Source organism: Neophocaena asiaeorientalis, unplaced genomic scaffold (assembly GCF_003031525.2).
Source record: "Neophocaena asiaeorientalis asiaeorientalis breed wild unplaced genomic scaffold, Neophocaena_asiaeorientalis_V1.1 scaffold85, whole genome shotgun sequence".
In the NCBI taxonomy this organism is placed as follows: domain Eukaryota; kingdom Metazoa; phylum Chordata; class Mammalia; order Artiodactyla; family Phocoenidae; genus Neophocaena; species Neophocaena asiaeorientalis.
Genome location: NW_020174301.1, coordinates 11,072,232 through 11,086,988, shown reverse-complemented (window position 1 = coordinate 11,086,988; position 14,757 = coordinate 11,072,232). Strand labels below are relative to the sequence as shown.

The 14,757-nt window shown below is 42.0% G+C and overlaps 1 protein-coding gene across 1 annotated transcript in view; it reads left to right on the top strand.

The window, feature by feature from the left end:
• NSMCE4A (NSE4A component of SMC5/6 complex) overlaps positions 1-13,801 on the top strand; it is a 14,445-nt gene extending 644 nt beyond the window's left edge. Inside the window, exons 2-12 of the mRNA XM_024756057.1 lie at positions 379-398; positions 669-746; positions 3,561-3,691; positions 5,905-6,056; positions 8,249-8,348; positions 9,098-9,188; positions 10,032-10,126; positions 11,288-11,336; positions 12,068-12,162; positions 12,253-12,339; positions 13,717-13,801. Of these exons, the coding sequence (XP_024611825.1) occupies positions 379-398; positions 669-746; positions 3,561-3,691; positions 5,905-6,056; positions 8,249-8,348; positions 9,098-9,188; positions 10,032-10,126; positions 11,288-11,336; positions 12,068-12,162; positions 12,253-12,327 (886 nt within the window). The 3' untranslated portion in view covers positions 12,328-12,339; positions 13,717-13,801. The remainder of the gene's footprint in view (positions 1-378; positions 399-668; positions 747-3,560; positions 3,692-5,904; positions 6,057-8,248; positions 8,349-9,097; positions 9,189-10,031; positions 10,127-11,287; positions 11,337-12,067; positions 12,163-12,252; positions 12,340-13,716) is intronic.
• The last annotated feature ends 956 nt before the right edge of the window (positions 13,802-14,757 follow it).

Here is a 14,757-nt window from a genome sequence, read left to right as displayed (position 1 = left end):
GGCGGCGCGGGCGGCGGCCGGGGCCAGCCCTGCGCCGCCTGGCCGCGCCTCGATTGGCTTGCGAGGCGCTAGCATATCCGTCGTGCGGATAGCGCTGCACGACCTTGGCCGGGGTGCGCAGGTCCCCGAGGAGCAGGACGGCACCGCCGGAGGCCAGGCGCGGGCGGGCGCTCTTGCGAGCCCAGATGGTCGGGAAGGGGGAGAGACGGCACGCGGAGCCTGGGCTCCTTCTCTTGCATCCAGCGGTTCCCAGCGAGCGCTCGCCCGCCCGCGGCAGCGTCGCCCGTGAACTGTCAGAAATTCAAATTCCCGGACCGCACTCCAGACCTATCCAGTCTGAAACTCTAGGTGGCCCAGGGGATCCTGTGGCTTGCAGAGTTTGAGAACCACTGTTAGCAGCGCTCCTCAGAGGCTGCAGAAGGAGTGGAGCCTTTGGGTGAAGTTTAGGGGGAGCCAAGTGGGTCCCCTTTTAAAGTTCATTCTGCTAAAGGGGTACAGTCATCTTTCTCTCGCCTGGCCGTTTTGGTTAAAGAGATAAAGCTGTTGGAAGTAATTCCCCCGGGGAGCAGGGGGCGGGGCTTGGCTGTGTTGCTGCAGCTGGTCACTTTGTCAGCCATTTGTTAGCGAATGATGAGCACGCTTCCCAAAGCTTGTATTTTTTAAAATAGAAAACCGGGAGGATATATTGAATGCCAGCGACAAGTTAACAGAGGTCCTTGAAGAGGCCAACACCCTGTTTAATGGAGGTAATTCATTATTTTATGTATGGAAGCTTTGTGTTATCAAATGTTTTAGGATAATTTTCATTAGTTTTACATAAGAAGCGAATTATTGACATCAGACAACTCCCACATTTATAATAGTGCTTAACTAGCTTTGGAACCTTTTTCACTGTAGCACTACTACCACTTTTATCGTGCACTTACCATTCCCTAAGCATATAGTAAGCGCTTTACGTGAAATTTGGGGAGGTGGGGGGCTGTGTCTGACAAAGCCCCCCAGGTGGTTCTGTTGCTTGTTCAAATTTGAGAACTTTCTGCGTATTATCTTTCTACTGTATTGACTGCTGTATCCCCAGAATGCATTGGTTGAATGGATGAATTAAAAAGAAAGGACTGAGCTGGACCTTGACGTCCTGCTTCTTTCCCTGTCCTCCCGACCTCCCCTCCCTCAGCTCCTTCCTCTTGGTCCACCTGTAACCCAGTAGGGGTAGCCATGTCTACAGGTGGCCCTGTTGGTCTCTAATGGGGGGAGGGGTGTGAGAAAGAGAGACAGAAGTCTCAGCACTGAACTCTAGACCTGTGTTGCAGAAGGAGGAGGCGCTAAAAAATAATCTTGGTTTGAATGAAAAGCAGCAGCAGTGTTAGTGGTAAGAGCAGTCTGTCTGTCTGAAGACAGAGGACAGGTCAGAGAGGTCCCTGATGTGGGCACTGGGTCACAGAGCCCTAGGATGAGTCCGCAGACCACTTTTCCCTCCTAAGTCCATTGGGAGCGGAAAGGGAGCGTGCAGGCAGACGCGGGTGAAGAAGCCGGCAGAGCCGGCCGCTGCCCGGACACCACGATTCCTCATGTTCTTTGAAGACCAGAATGTTTATTTCTGGTCATTCGCTAGTGTGGCTGATGTTTAAATGTCACCCACTTGCACATTTTCTATCTGTACGCCTTCAAATCTGTGTCTCTCTTGCTGTGACTGCCGCCTCCTTACCATCCCCCATCTTGGTCTACCAGTTCACCTAATTTCCGCAAACCTTCCCGAAGCCAGCCTTTCCTTTTCACCCTGCGAAATCCCTCCTCCACCCTCTAGGCTTTTCTTCTCTCCCAAGCCTGGACGCCCCCCCAGGCTGGCTCCTCAAGGTTACTCTTGACCCCTTCGCCCCCTTATTATTATTATTCACCCAGCTTAAGGGTTGTCGATCAAACAGGTCGTTTCCCCCTCAGCCATTTCCACTGTGCTGTCTGGGTCACCTCTTTAAGGCAAAATTATTTACAACTGACCTGGGAGGTGGTCAGCCAGCACAGAACTCTGTATCCCCCGTAGACGTGGATCTGATGTTCTCAGTTTTAACTTCAGAGGCTTGGATCCATCCGTGAGAGATCTGCACTTCCCTCAGTGTGCGCTGTGACAGTGATGTGCTGGGGGTTCTAGAGCAGCCCAGGAACCCGCCCCTCTAGCTCCTGCCTCTGCCTCGTTCTCTCACTCATTGTCACTTTCGCAGTAATTCTCCTAAATTAAAACTGAGGAAAGGGACTTCGCTGGTGGCGCAGTGGTTAAGAATCTGCCTGCCAATGCAGGCGACATGGGTTCGAGCCCTGGTCCGGGAAGGTCCCACATGCTGCGGAGCAACTAAGCCCGTGCGCCACAACTACTGAGCCTGCGTTCTAAAGCCCGCGAGCCACAACTACTGAGCCCCTGTTCCACAACTACTGAAGCCTACGCACCTAGAGCCTGCGCTCTGCAACAAGAGAAGCCACTGCAGTGAGAAGCCTGCACACCACAACGAAGGGTAGCCCCTGGTCGCCACAACTAGAGAAAGCCCGTGCTCAGCAGCGAAGACCCAATGCAGCCAATAAATAAATAAATAAATAAATATTTTAAAAAATTGTGATAATGTTAAAAAAAAAAAGAAAATGATGTATAAATACAAAGCCTGGAGTCAGTAAGTTCACCAGCCTGAGGAATGTTCGGGAAATAGTAATTCAAACGAAATGGCCTTGGGGAGTGAGCCAAGCAAAGGTATTTGTGTATTTGTCTCTTCTTGGGTGTCTTTTCCATTTGCCTTTGCCGGTGTTCCTGGAGTGCTTTTTACACACTGCCTGTTCCCTTCGGAGTCCGATTAAACCCATTCCTCTCAGCCCTGCTGTTTCCCCCAGTGGACCCTTCCCTCACCTCCCCAAACTTCCTCCTCGGTTTCCCTGCCCCATTCCCTTCTTCTGTCCTATTTAAATCTTTTTCTGCCTATAGCTTATCTTAAATCCCATGCCCTCTGTCAAACGTCTTGGGATTGTCCGTCCTCAGCGGTCACGGCCCTGCTGCCCGTAGACTGTTCATTTGGTGGTACTCGTGCTGCCAGGTAGAGGCTGCATCTCCCACTGCCGGCCCCGCACCTGATTTCACCTGAGGCTCCTTGACCACTTACCTGTTGCTGGTTGGCAAACCACCACGCCCAGCACCGTGCCTTACACATAGCAGGCATTCAGTTTGACTTACATCATCAGCGCGGTGTTAACAGTGGCTGGGATGGGTTGCTGGAGTCAAAGGGAAAAGCCGGCGTTGGAGATGATGGAGGTTTTGTTAAGCTGGGGTTGTTACGAGATTGCGGTTCAGTTCCCGGGAGTAGGAAAAGTGCAGAGGGAGTTGGCTTTTAGGAAGACTGGTTAGCTTTGATTTCAGATTTTGGTGAGCTGGGCAGGGGAACCAGTTTTTAGATGGAGATGGATGATGTTTGAGATTTTTTTGGTCCCGTGGGAAATGCGGAGTAAGTGTAGTTGGAAGTTTTGGGAAAATACCTGCGGATAATGTGTATGTTGTAATGTGTGTGTTTTCCTTCTTTTTTGAATAGTGTCCCGAGCAAGAGAAGCAGTCCTAGACGCCCACTTTCTTGTTTTGGCTTCAGATTTGGGCAAAGAGAAGGCAAAGCAGCTGCGTTCTGATCTGAACTCGTTTGATATGTTAAGATATGTTGAAACCCTAGTAAGTTCAAAGCTACAGAATCTTAATAAAAAATGCATCATCTGTCACATATTATATAATTATCTACTTGCAAATGGTTTTCACTTCATTTTTCCTTTTTTGGGCCTCAGATTCCTCCAAAGAGATCTTACCAAATTAAACAGATGACAGTCGAGCTATGTGGTGGAATCTAGGTTGGCAGTTTAGAGCAGTTTGAAAACCTCCTAGCCTTCTAAGACTCTGGGCGCTATGTTTATTTCAAATGGCCATTTTTTTCCTCACTCAGCTGTCAGTTCATAAGTGTTCCAGCTTATTCTCAGTGACCTAGGACGTTTGTCCCAGGCTGGGCAAAAGCCCACACTGCAGGTGGCAGAGTTCAGCTGGAGATGACAGGTCTGGTGGAGGGGCCATGTTTTGATTTGTCTTTGAGAATATTTCAGAACCATCCGAATATGACTGGGGTTCTGCTTTTGGGTTTTTTTTTTGTTGTTGTTTTGTTCACCTGTCTTTGCCTCTTAATACGTTTGAATGGCTGTTACCTGAAATTTGGAAACTTTTCGTTGATGGATTTACCAAAAAAAAGCACAAGGAGACTAACTTTGTACCTTACTCTGTTGTCTTTTTTTCCTTGGTTCTACTTTGAGCCAACCTGTATCCTAGCATTTCTGCTAGGACATTGATTTTCTGACCAAATGTTTGTTAAAAGGTTATTAAAATGATTTAGTACCATGAGACCTGACCAGATAAATTATTTTGTAAAGGTATGAGGCAGACGAGGTTTTCGTTGTTTCTAAAACCTTAGATTTTTTTTAAAATTTAAATTTACTCTACTTAAATTTTAAACCTTAAATTTTTCTTTTTTAACAACTTTTAAATTTTGACATATCATGCATTTTGGAAAATGCACACTAATGTATAGCTCAATAAATAAAGTTAACTATGTATTGGGTAATCTTTTTAAAAATTACTTTTATTTATCAGGGTGAGCTTTGTACTTTAAATAACATATCAAAATAAATTCCAGAAGTCTTAAAGCAGTCCGTATAAAACCTGAAATTAATAGCTGTCTAGTCTCTGGGAAGGGAAGATCTTTTCAAGTATGACACTAAATAAAAAGACTATAAAGAAAAGATTCGTAGATTTGACCAGACAAAAATTGAAATGTGCTCCTCCAAGCGTGCGGTGGTGGGACAGGGTGGCAGGAGAACGGAGTGGAGCTGACCATGCCTCTCTGATCGGGTTCTGGCAGCCTCTCTTTTCTTCAAAGTTTAACCGCCTTTAACGGGTGAAGCTCTCTGAGGGTTTTTGATTACTGTTTATATATGATACTACCATTTTAATTTGATAACCTCTAGGCATTTCATAATTTTATAGTGTAATAAAAGTGTACTTTCATAAAAGCAAATTTAATGTAATACACTTCCTGTAAGATAGCTTCAGGTAGCAGAATTATTAGACTTCCGCCAACTCTTCCCAGGAAGGCGGTTTTAGGATGAACGATTCTCTCCCTGACGCTAGGCCCCTGCTCTCTGGAAATGCTGAGATACGAGCTGAATAGAGGTCTCCAGGAGGCTGGCTGAAAAATGAAAATCCAAAGCCAGCTAAACTTCCCTGTTCTGTCTCAGAACTTTTGCTTGGGGATGTCATGTCATATTTTTATGCTAATTCAGCTTTGCTAATACTTTAAAAGTGAACTACAGGTGATCGGAAATTCCCGGTGGGCTTGGTTCTGGTCCGTCCACCCCTCAGCCTGCAGGGGGCTAGAGCAAGGTTTCTCAGGCTGGGCACGAGGGACATTTTGGGCTGGCTGAGTCTTTGTTGTGGGGGCCTGTTGTAGGATACTGAGAGCATCCTGGCTTCTGCCCACCAGCTGCCAGTAACGCTGCCCTCTCCGCCTCCCCCCAACCCAGTTGTGACAGCCAAAAATGTCTCCAGACATGAAGCCAAAAGACCCCTGCGGGGGCACGGGGGGTACAGAATCACTCTGGTGAGAACCATTGGTCTGGATCATCTCGCTTTCTTACCAAAAGGTTCTGAGTACATTGAGGAATATTTTCTGCCACAAAGAAGGTACCTTTGAAAATAGGAATTTATAATAAGAAATTTAGCCAACGTGTTAGGACAGCGAAAACAGACTTTGCCTCTGGCCTGTTGTTTAGTGATAGAGACGGTTGGGTACGGTGAATGATTTCTTGTGGCTTAACTGGGGTTTTTGTTTCCCTTCATTTTTGTAGCTGACACATATGGGTGTAAATCCGCTAGAAGCTGAAGAACTCATCCGTGGTGAAGATAGTTCTGATTTTGAATTCATAGTCTATGACTCCTGGAAAATATCAGGCAGAACAGCAGAAAACACCTTTAATAAAACCCATACATTCCACTTTCTGTAAGATTATTTTAAAAATCCGACACACCAGCCATTTGTAAACGTTAAATTGTTTTTTATTATAGGGGCAAAAATTCTTTGGTATTGTGGAGGTGACGATCGTGATGATGTTGTTTGGAGACTTTCTAAACTTTGACTTAAAAGCCCATAAAATCTTGATGTGGATGGACCCTCATCCTGCTTAATTTAAGGAGGAAAGGCCGTGGGCTGGCACCTCCTTACCAGGGCACCCTGCTGGCTCCTTAGCTTTCTTTCTTTTATCTTCTTTTTTATATTTATTTATTTACTTACTTATTTGGCTGTGCCGGGTCTTAGTTGCTCCTTTGCTTTCTGGCGTAGCAGACTTTGGGTCTGTGGCATAGTGTCTGGCTTTGTTTTATCATCTTTAAAGTCCTTATCAGGTAGGAGGATGATATCTCCTATGAAAGATGTCTTAAAATTCTACCAGTATATGTAAAGTGCCATTTATTACATATAGTCTCCTGTTAGATGATCTCTGACTTATATTTGAAGACTGCTTGAGTCACTATCACATAAACTGCCTAGTTCATTTTTTGGATACAACTCTAATTTTGAAAAGCTTTTCTTTATACTCAGATGGAATTGGCTTCTGTCTTAATTTCCCAGCTCAGTCCTATGGAGAAGCTAACAGCTCTTACTGGTTCTTCTGTGAGACTGCCTTTAAATACATAGTAGATAACTTCTCTGGGGTAAGCACCCAAGTGGTTTCTTCCTTAAGTGGATAGCTCCAGGGCATCTGTCTATTCTGATTACCCTTCTAAACCTTCTGAGATTGGTAGTGTCTGTTAGAAGCCTTTGGAGATGCAGATGTGGTCCGTCTGGGGCGTGGGGCCCGGCATCTGTTTTTAACAAGACTTCCCTTAACTCAAGTGCCCAGAACCGCTGTATATTACAGCAAAAAGGTCAAGCTTCCTTACTATAGGAAAAGTCCAAGTCTTTTTTGCTGCTGAGTTCTAGGCTGTGTCATAAATCCTAGGATCTAAAGATAGCCTTTTGTTGTGTGACTTAAACTTTACCTCATGATGTAGCTCAACTTGCAGCCGCAATGATTTATGTACAGCTTTGCAGCCTTGCACTTGCTGTTTGTTCCCTTGGCCTGCAGTGTCCTTTCCCCTTTTTTTTCCATCTGGTAAGGTTTACTTCTCCCACAGGCACCAGCTTGGAAGCCTCCAGTGACTTCTCTAGACAGAGGTATCAGTGTAGGATCAGTTTTCCCAACCAGACCACTCCCACGTCTGGGTAGATCTCTCTGTCCAAATGCTCTCATAGTACTTGAGTAATGCTCCACTACAGCAACACAGGAGCTACCATATTATGTGGAAATGGATCTTTGTGCGTGAATATTTGTCTGTCCATCTCTACTGTATACTTTGATTTCCTCAAGTGTAGGGACCACATGGGTCTAAATTCTCTGGGCCTTGGTTTCTGCATGGTACCTCTGTAGGGCTTTTTTGGAAGGTGGAGGGAATCCAGATGGGAAAGGAATCCCTTGGCCTCTGCCTGACCCGTTATCTCCTAAGACAGGTGTGTTCTGGATTCCCAGGCTGTGGGCCTCTGCCCTGGCACCCCCAGACCAAAAGGCTTTTAAATTTTAACCCCAGTGGAGTTGTTCGTTCCCTTCCCCTGATCTCTGAAGTTGGCTTTGTGAAACAGACAACAGGCTAGCTGGGAGGACCACAGGCATATTCACCGGCTTACTGTTCAGAGTAAAATACGAAGGTGTTGAGGAGGTATCTGTGATTGAGGCGAGCTCCTAAGAATTCTTTTAGACACACAGAGGGAGCAGAAAGGGTGTTACAAACCTGACACAAGAGTCTTGGTCTGATGTCACTCATACATCACTGATGCCTGGTTGTGAATTTGACTATGCCATGGGAACTGCTTTCAGTTAGTGAAATTAGTTTGTTTTAAAAACAAACAAAAGGGCTTCCCTGGTGGCGTGGTGGTTGAGAGTCCGCCTGCCGATGCAGGGGACGCGGGTTCGTGCCCCGGTCCGGGAAGATCCCACATGCCGCGGAGCGGCTGGGCCCGTGAGCCATGGCCGCTGAGCCTGTGCGTCCAGAGCCCGTGCTCCGCAGCGGGAGAGGCCACAACAGTGAGAGGCTAGTGTACCACAAAAAACAAAAACAAACAAAACCCCAAAAAAGACATGAGAGCGTATTTTTCATTAGGTTGGGTTCAATACAAGGAGAGTGCCCTGTGCCAAAGCCACGAACCGAGCGTTCAAGAAAAGTTCGGATGATAGAAGAGCAGCAGGCAATGCCTGACGAGGTTTGTTTTTTCACATGTTGCTTTTTAACACACCTAATTTCAAATAGCCATTAATATGATATACATGTACTTTGGCCATCTTTTCTAAGCTTTAGGGTCTGGAGTCAGGTTCTGTCACTTAAAAGTAATCATTTAATGTTTGAATCATTTTTGACATGTTTAAGCCTTTAAACATTTTATCAGATTGACCACTTGTCGTAGTTTTAACTCCTTTCTATAGTTTGGATTAGTTCTCCCAAACCAGGGTTTCTTAACCTCAGCACTGTCAGCATTTGGGCTGGATAATTCTTTGTTGTGAGAGGCTGTCCTGTGTATTACAGGATGTTTAGCAGCATCCTTGGCCTCTTCCCACTAGATGTTAATAGCATCCTTTCACTCCCCCTGCCCCACCCCAAGTATGACAACCAAATGTTAGCAAATGGCCCATCAGTGGGGTGGGGGAGGGGTGGTGCACAGGCACTCCCGGTTGAGAGCCACTGTTCGAAAGTGTCCCTTTTGTATTTTGCTATTTTATGTTCAACCTGAAAATGGTTGATTTGGTAATGCTACTCTTCTATTAGAAAATTAATATGAAAATGTTACTAAAACCAGAAAAATCTTTTTTAACTATTAGTTGTAAGATGGGGATAAAAACTGCTAGCAATCCCAGATAAAAGATATTTAGAGGAGTTTGGCCATGTAAGAGAGCAGAAAAGGTTAACAGGCAGACAAATAGGTCAGTCTGCTTGATAACGACTTTATATTTTCAGTTAAAAAGAATGGAAGAATCTCATCAAGAAGCAACAGAAAAAGAAGTAGAAAGAATCTTGGGATTGTTGCAAACATATTTTCAAAAAGATCGTAAGTATGATACCAAGCTCAAAAGGGAGCAACTTGTATTTATCAGGCCTGTGTCACTTTCAGTGAGAAGTTATTTTTATTCAAAAGGCATATATGTAATGTTTGAATCATTTTGATTCTTTCTTGACATACGTCTTTAATGAGGCTTCTCCTCTCTAGAAATTCCATGAGAACATTGGTGTAGTAAATTCTCATTTTTATCTTTAGAAGGTGGGATATTTTTTCTGTTACAAAATAATACATGCCATAGAAGTGAGAAAAGTAAGAAGTCAAGTACCTATTCTACCTGTCCTCACTCCCTAGAGGTTGCCACTTATAAAATGTGATGTGTATATTTTCAGATTTTCTTATGTTTATGTCATAATAAATATGCAACTAAGTAGGGATTTTTTTGTCGGTTTTTTCTTTTTTCAAAGCTAATCATAATATACACATTATTCTGCAATATGACTTCTCCATGTGGACATTTTCCCATATAAATACATAAGATCCCGCTTATTCTTTTCAGTGATTCCCACTGGGTGGCTGTATCATAAATATATTTAACAAATCCTCTATTAGTGGGCAAGTTCTTTATAACATTTTACTCTTGTGTAAACTGCTGGAGTGAAAAATCTTGGCACATAACTTTGCGCACATGTGCTAATATTTCTGTAGGACAGCTTACAGATTTTTAACAGGTACACAAGATTGCCCTCCAGCAGGGTTGTATTGATTTCCATCCCACAACAGGATGAATGCCCATTTCCTTTCTCTGGCTGACACTAGAGAGTATTGGTCTTAACTGATAAGCAAAAACAACTTTTCCTGTACTGAAGAATTTTTTTCCTCTTTTGTCTGTAGCTGATACTCCGATGTCCTTCTTTGACTTTGTGGTTGATCCACATTCTTTTGCCCGAACAGTGGAAAACATCTTTCATGTTTCTTTTATTATAAGGGTAAGATTTAAGATTATTTCTCTAATTGTTTTTATATGCTTTTAACAGGGTAAATAATAACAGGTATAGATGGGAGCTGGCAAAGGAATTTGTACTAACCAATAAGTGTTTTAGACCCATTGTAGCAAAACATTGACAAGTCATAGGCAGAAGGAACTAGCTAAAAACTTACATGCTTGCTTTTACATTATAGAAATTTTTTAGAGAAAGAATTGGCAAAATTTGAATATGGAACTTATAGATTAGATAACTGTATGATGTAAATGTTAAATTTCCCAAAGTTGGTAGTTGTCATGTTATGTACGAGAATATTCTTGTTTTCAAGAAACATACACTGAAGTCTTAGGAAAAAGGAACAGATTGTCCATCACTCATAAAAATTAATATATATAGAGAGAAAGCAATAATGTAAATACGGCAAAAGTCAAACAATTGGTGACTCTGGGTAAAGGATATCTGGGAGGTCTTTACAGTAGTCTTGTAACTCTTAAGTTTGAAGTAATTTCAAAATAGATGGTTTAGGAAAAAAAAAAAAGTACTCAGAAATGTACTTTGAGAATTTGCTCTAGGCTGTCTTTAGTCTTCTGTCAGGTTGCATTCCTGCACTTGTAAGATGAGTTCGATTTTCATCTTACGCAAAAATCTTGTATTGACCAAAGTATTTTTCCAGAAATGATAACAAAGGCATATTTTGTCAATGGTAAATGGTAGAATTATGCATTATAAAGTGTGGATATTCAGGAGTTCCCTGGCTATCCAGTGGTTAGGACTCCACACTCTTCACTGCTGAGGGGCCCGGGTTCAGTCCCTGGTGGGGGAACTAAGATCCCACAAGCCAAGTGGCACAGACAAAAAATAATAATAAAAATAAAAAGTGGAATATTCAAAAAGTATGAATCAGTCAAAGAGTCAAGATGGTTCCAGTTTTATTTAAGAGCTCCGCAGGATGCGGTTGTAAAAGAGCTGATTAGCACCTGAGGGATACCCCGTGTCGAGAAAGATGTTAGAGAAGGCTTGTCCATAGAAACTCCTCTTTATTGTTACGGTACACTTTGATTGTCTCAGATTTAGAATTTTCTAATTGAGTCATTTTTTCATCCAATGGTTATGGGTTTTGAATCTAAATTTTAGTCTTCTCCTAAAATCACATTTGTGTTTTAGGATGGGTTTGCAAGAATAAGACTTGACCAAGACCGACTGCCAATAATAGGTAAATGATTCTATGTTCAGAAAAATTAGTTTTAGAGAAAGTGTACTTGTTACTAGAGTTTGTGAAATGTATTTTATTAAATGTAAACTAGTTTTTATTTTAGGTAACAAACTTTACAATGCTGTGTCTTCTTCAACTAACTGAAAATGCTGAAAACTTAATCATAGTTTAAAACCTATGGATTCATCTGTGTCACTGATTGAACATCTATTGCTGTGAAGACGAACAAGAAATTACATAATTTCCCTTAAATTTTAATTTAGGAAGCTTGTAATTGCAGTTATTTTTGTAGTTTCCTTCTTTCTACTTTAACCCTAATGCCAGCAGCTCGAATCTTTCATTCTTTGTTGAATGACTCACACTCTCCATTACTCTTTACCTTCTAAGGTCTCCTGTAGAGAATGAAGTTCTTTCATTGCACTTATGTCTTCCTTTAAAAGTTCTTAATTTCATGTTGGACCCAGTAGGCCTTAGCTCTGTGGTTGGTTCATAGATATGCAGAGTTTTTCAAATGATTGGAATGTGTTATTCTACCACATTTTTTTCTGAATGGAAGCAAACGGGACTACTTGCTATTTTAATAATACAGCACAGTAATGCATGAAATCCTAATAAATACGTAGTATTCTAAGTATCTTGTCGATACAGGTTTCATTCCTATTATTCATTGGTTTCTGTTCAGATTACCTCTTCTGACTTGATAACTTTTGAAAACTTTGTCTTTCAAACAGAGCCTGTTAATATTAACGAAGAAAGTGGAGGAATTGACCAAAACACTCAAATTAGGAATCAGGGAATTATAGCTTTGAGTTACCGTGACTGGGAGGTAATGCTCTGCATGTTGCCTTGGGCAGTTCGTCTTCAAGAATTCCTTTGCTGTAAACCCAGTGCCCAGATGTTCTTTGTTCTCTGCCAGGAGATTGTGAAGACCTTTGAGATCTCAGAGCCTATGATTACTTCAAGTCAAAGCCGGCCGAGGCTAAGTGCTTGACACCAGCTGAAGGTAACATTTCCTATGGGAAGCTGCACGTATTTATTAAAGTTTTTTTTCACATTCTGGTGAAATTTGGATTTTGCTTCCCTCTAGTGCCCCATTTTTAGAATTGTGTGTAACTGCTGAAAAATGCAGAACAGGACCTAGAGGTTGCAAGTTCCCTTCTTCGGATTGATTACTTTGGTGTTGTTAAGACTTGCCGTTGAAAGAGACAGAGCAGGGATTGTTCTTGGTTTGGCTTTTTTTACGCCCAAACAAATGGATAAAGTAGATAAGTGGAATATTGAATCCTCCCATCAGTTTTGTTCATTGTCCCATTAGGTTCGCTTACTTTATAGGTACAAAGTAGAAAAGGAGGATTAAGACGGAATTACCTTGGAATGATGTTGGTAATGGGCATTTCTGAAATTTGAGTTATGCTTTTGAAGTAATTCTTCATCTTTATGGAGAACATTGCTGGGAGGAAGTCTTAGTAATGATCTGTACTGCACACAGCTGTGGATGGGAATCAGAAGACTGGATTCCCTTGGCTCTGCCCCTTTAAAATGTTGGGCAGGTCAATCTCACCCAGCTTTGTTTTCCTTCTCTATAAATCTATCTATGAAATGGGGGGGTTCTGAATTAGATAATTGCTAAGACTTTTTTTTCTAGCTCAAATTTTCTATGATTTGGAGAATTAAAATTAGCTTTTTAGTACTTAATGTAAATTTTTTTTAAGGAAAAATAGCTTTATTTTTTAAAGAAATCAAATGTCTACTGAAACTATACACGAAACAGCATCTTTTGCTTAAGCCTTAAGCTTGATTATGTATGCTCTTTATTATATTCCAATGAGATTTTGGAATTCAATTTCAAAGACAATAACATTTATTAGTAGATATTGAAGAAAGCTACTGACTTTGAGGAAAAAAGTTCAGTAACTGTTTACCTACCCTAAGATACTCATCCCCACAATATATTGGGGATTATTTAAGCATTTAAAAATTTAACAAAATATTTATCTTTTCATTGCATCCATCAATACATTAAATTCTCTGCTACAATCCAAGTAAAATGATGGTGACCAGTGTTTCCTGATACTGTCCATGATGGACAGAGTAAAATCACAGCATAAAGAGTAGCCAAGAATTTATACTGTAAGCGTTACCTGGGTCCAACCATCTTGCAACAATTAATGTAAACTCTTAGCATGTGCTTCAATTAATTGAGCTTCTTTTATTCCAAGATAATTGAAGGAAAGAGGAGAATTCATGTAAGATATATAATGTGTGTTTACTTGGGCCCTCCTCACTGAGGAGGGGCTGGCTGTTAGATTTCATGTATGCATCTTGAATGAACTTTTGTCATTTATAAACTGTTAACCAGCTATTTTCCCCCTTTTTTTAGGACTCAAGTGGATAGCGAAGTCCAAAAAGGAAAGCAGCATATTGTATTGTACATACTGTATGATTAAACATTTTTAAAGACAGATTGTTTTTAGTAAAGTATAACTTTTGATAGTTAATGGGTTGTCTTTGATTAAAGGAGGTTCACTGCCATATTCACAAATAATTGTAGTTATTCTTTATTTTCTGTTCTTGGGAAGTCAAGTCAAGTCTAGTCAAGTCAACAAATATTACGTGGCACCATATGAAATTGTTGGGTGTTTTGAAGTAAAATACAGTCAAATATCAGCAATTTTATAGGATTCAGCCTGTGATTTACACACAAGAAACGACTCAGTCCTCTTTCAAGCCACGCCAGACCACTTTGGATCCATCTTACCAGCAGTCCTCCCTTTGTACTTGAGGGCTGCTGACTGCCACAGAGAAAACCCCTACGACAGGGTGGAGAGATGCTGCTCCCGTGGGTGCAGGGCCTTCAAGTCTGTCCTTGATGTTCTCTGAGTCCTAGTTGCTTCCTTTTCCCATTCCCACACTTCTATATCGATCCTTTCTCACTGTTTTCCTCTGGTGTCAGAGGTAGAGGTGTCTCTTCTGTGGAGGCTCTGGATCTCTGCATCCTGGGATCTCTGCTGTCAGTCATTCCTTCGCTGTATCTAGCACTTGCCCTTCAACCGCGCTCACCTCTCATCTTAAAAAAATTACTGTGACCCTTCTCAAGTTACTGTCCTGTCTCCTTTTAAATTAACAATCACTTGCTGCCTCCTCCTGTCAGTCCTCACACCATGCTGTGTAGCACCTCCTTTCCCACCATCCTACCAAGGCTCTTTATTGGTGATTTCCTTAACAAATTGTTAAATCCAATGGATAAATGCTGTGCATTTAACACTTGAAAATTTACTTTTTGAAAACTGTACATCCTTATGTCTGATGCTTTCCCTGGTTCCCCTTCCACCACCTTACTCTCATGATTTATATCTGTATCCTGGACATTCCCTAAAATTTATCTGACTAAACTTCTCTGCAAAGCTACAGATGCACGTAA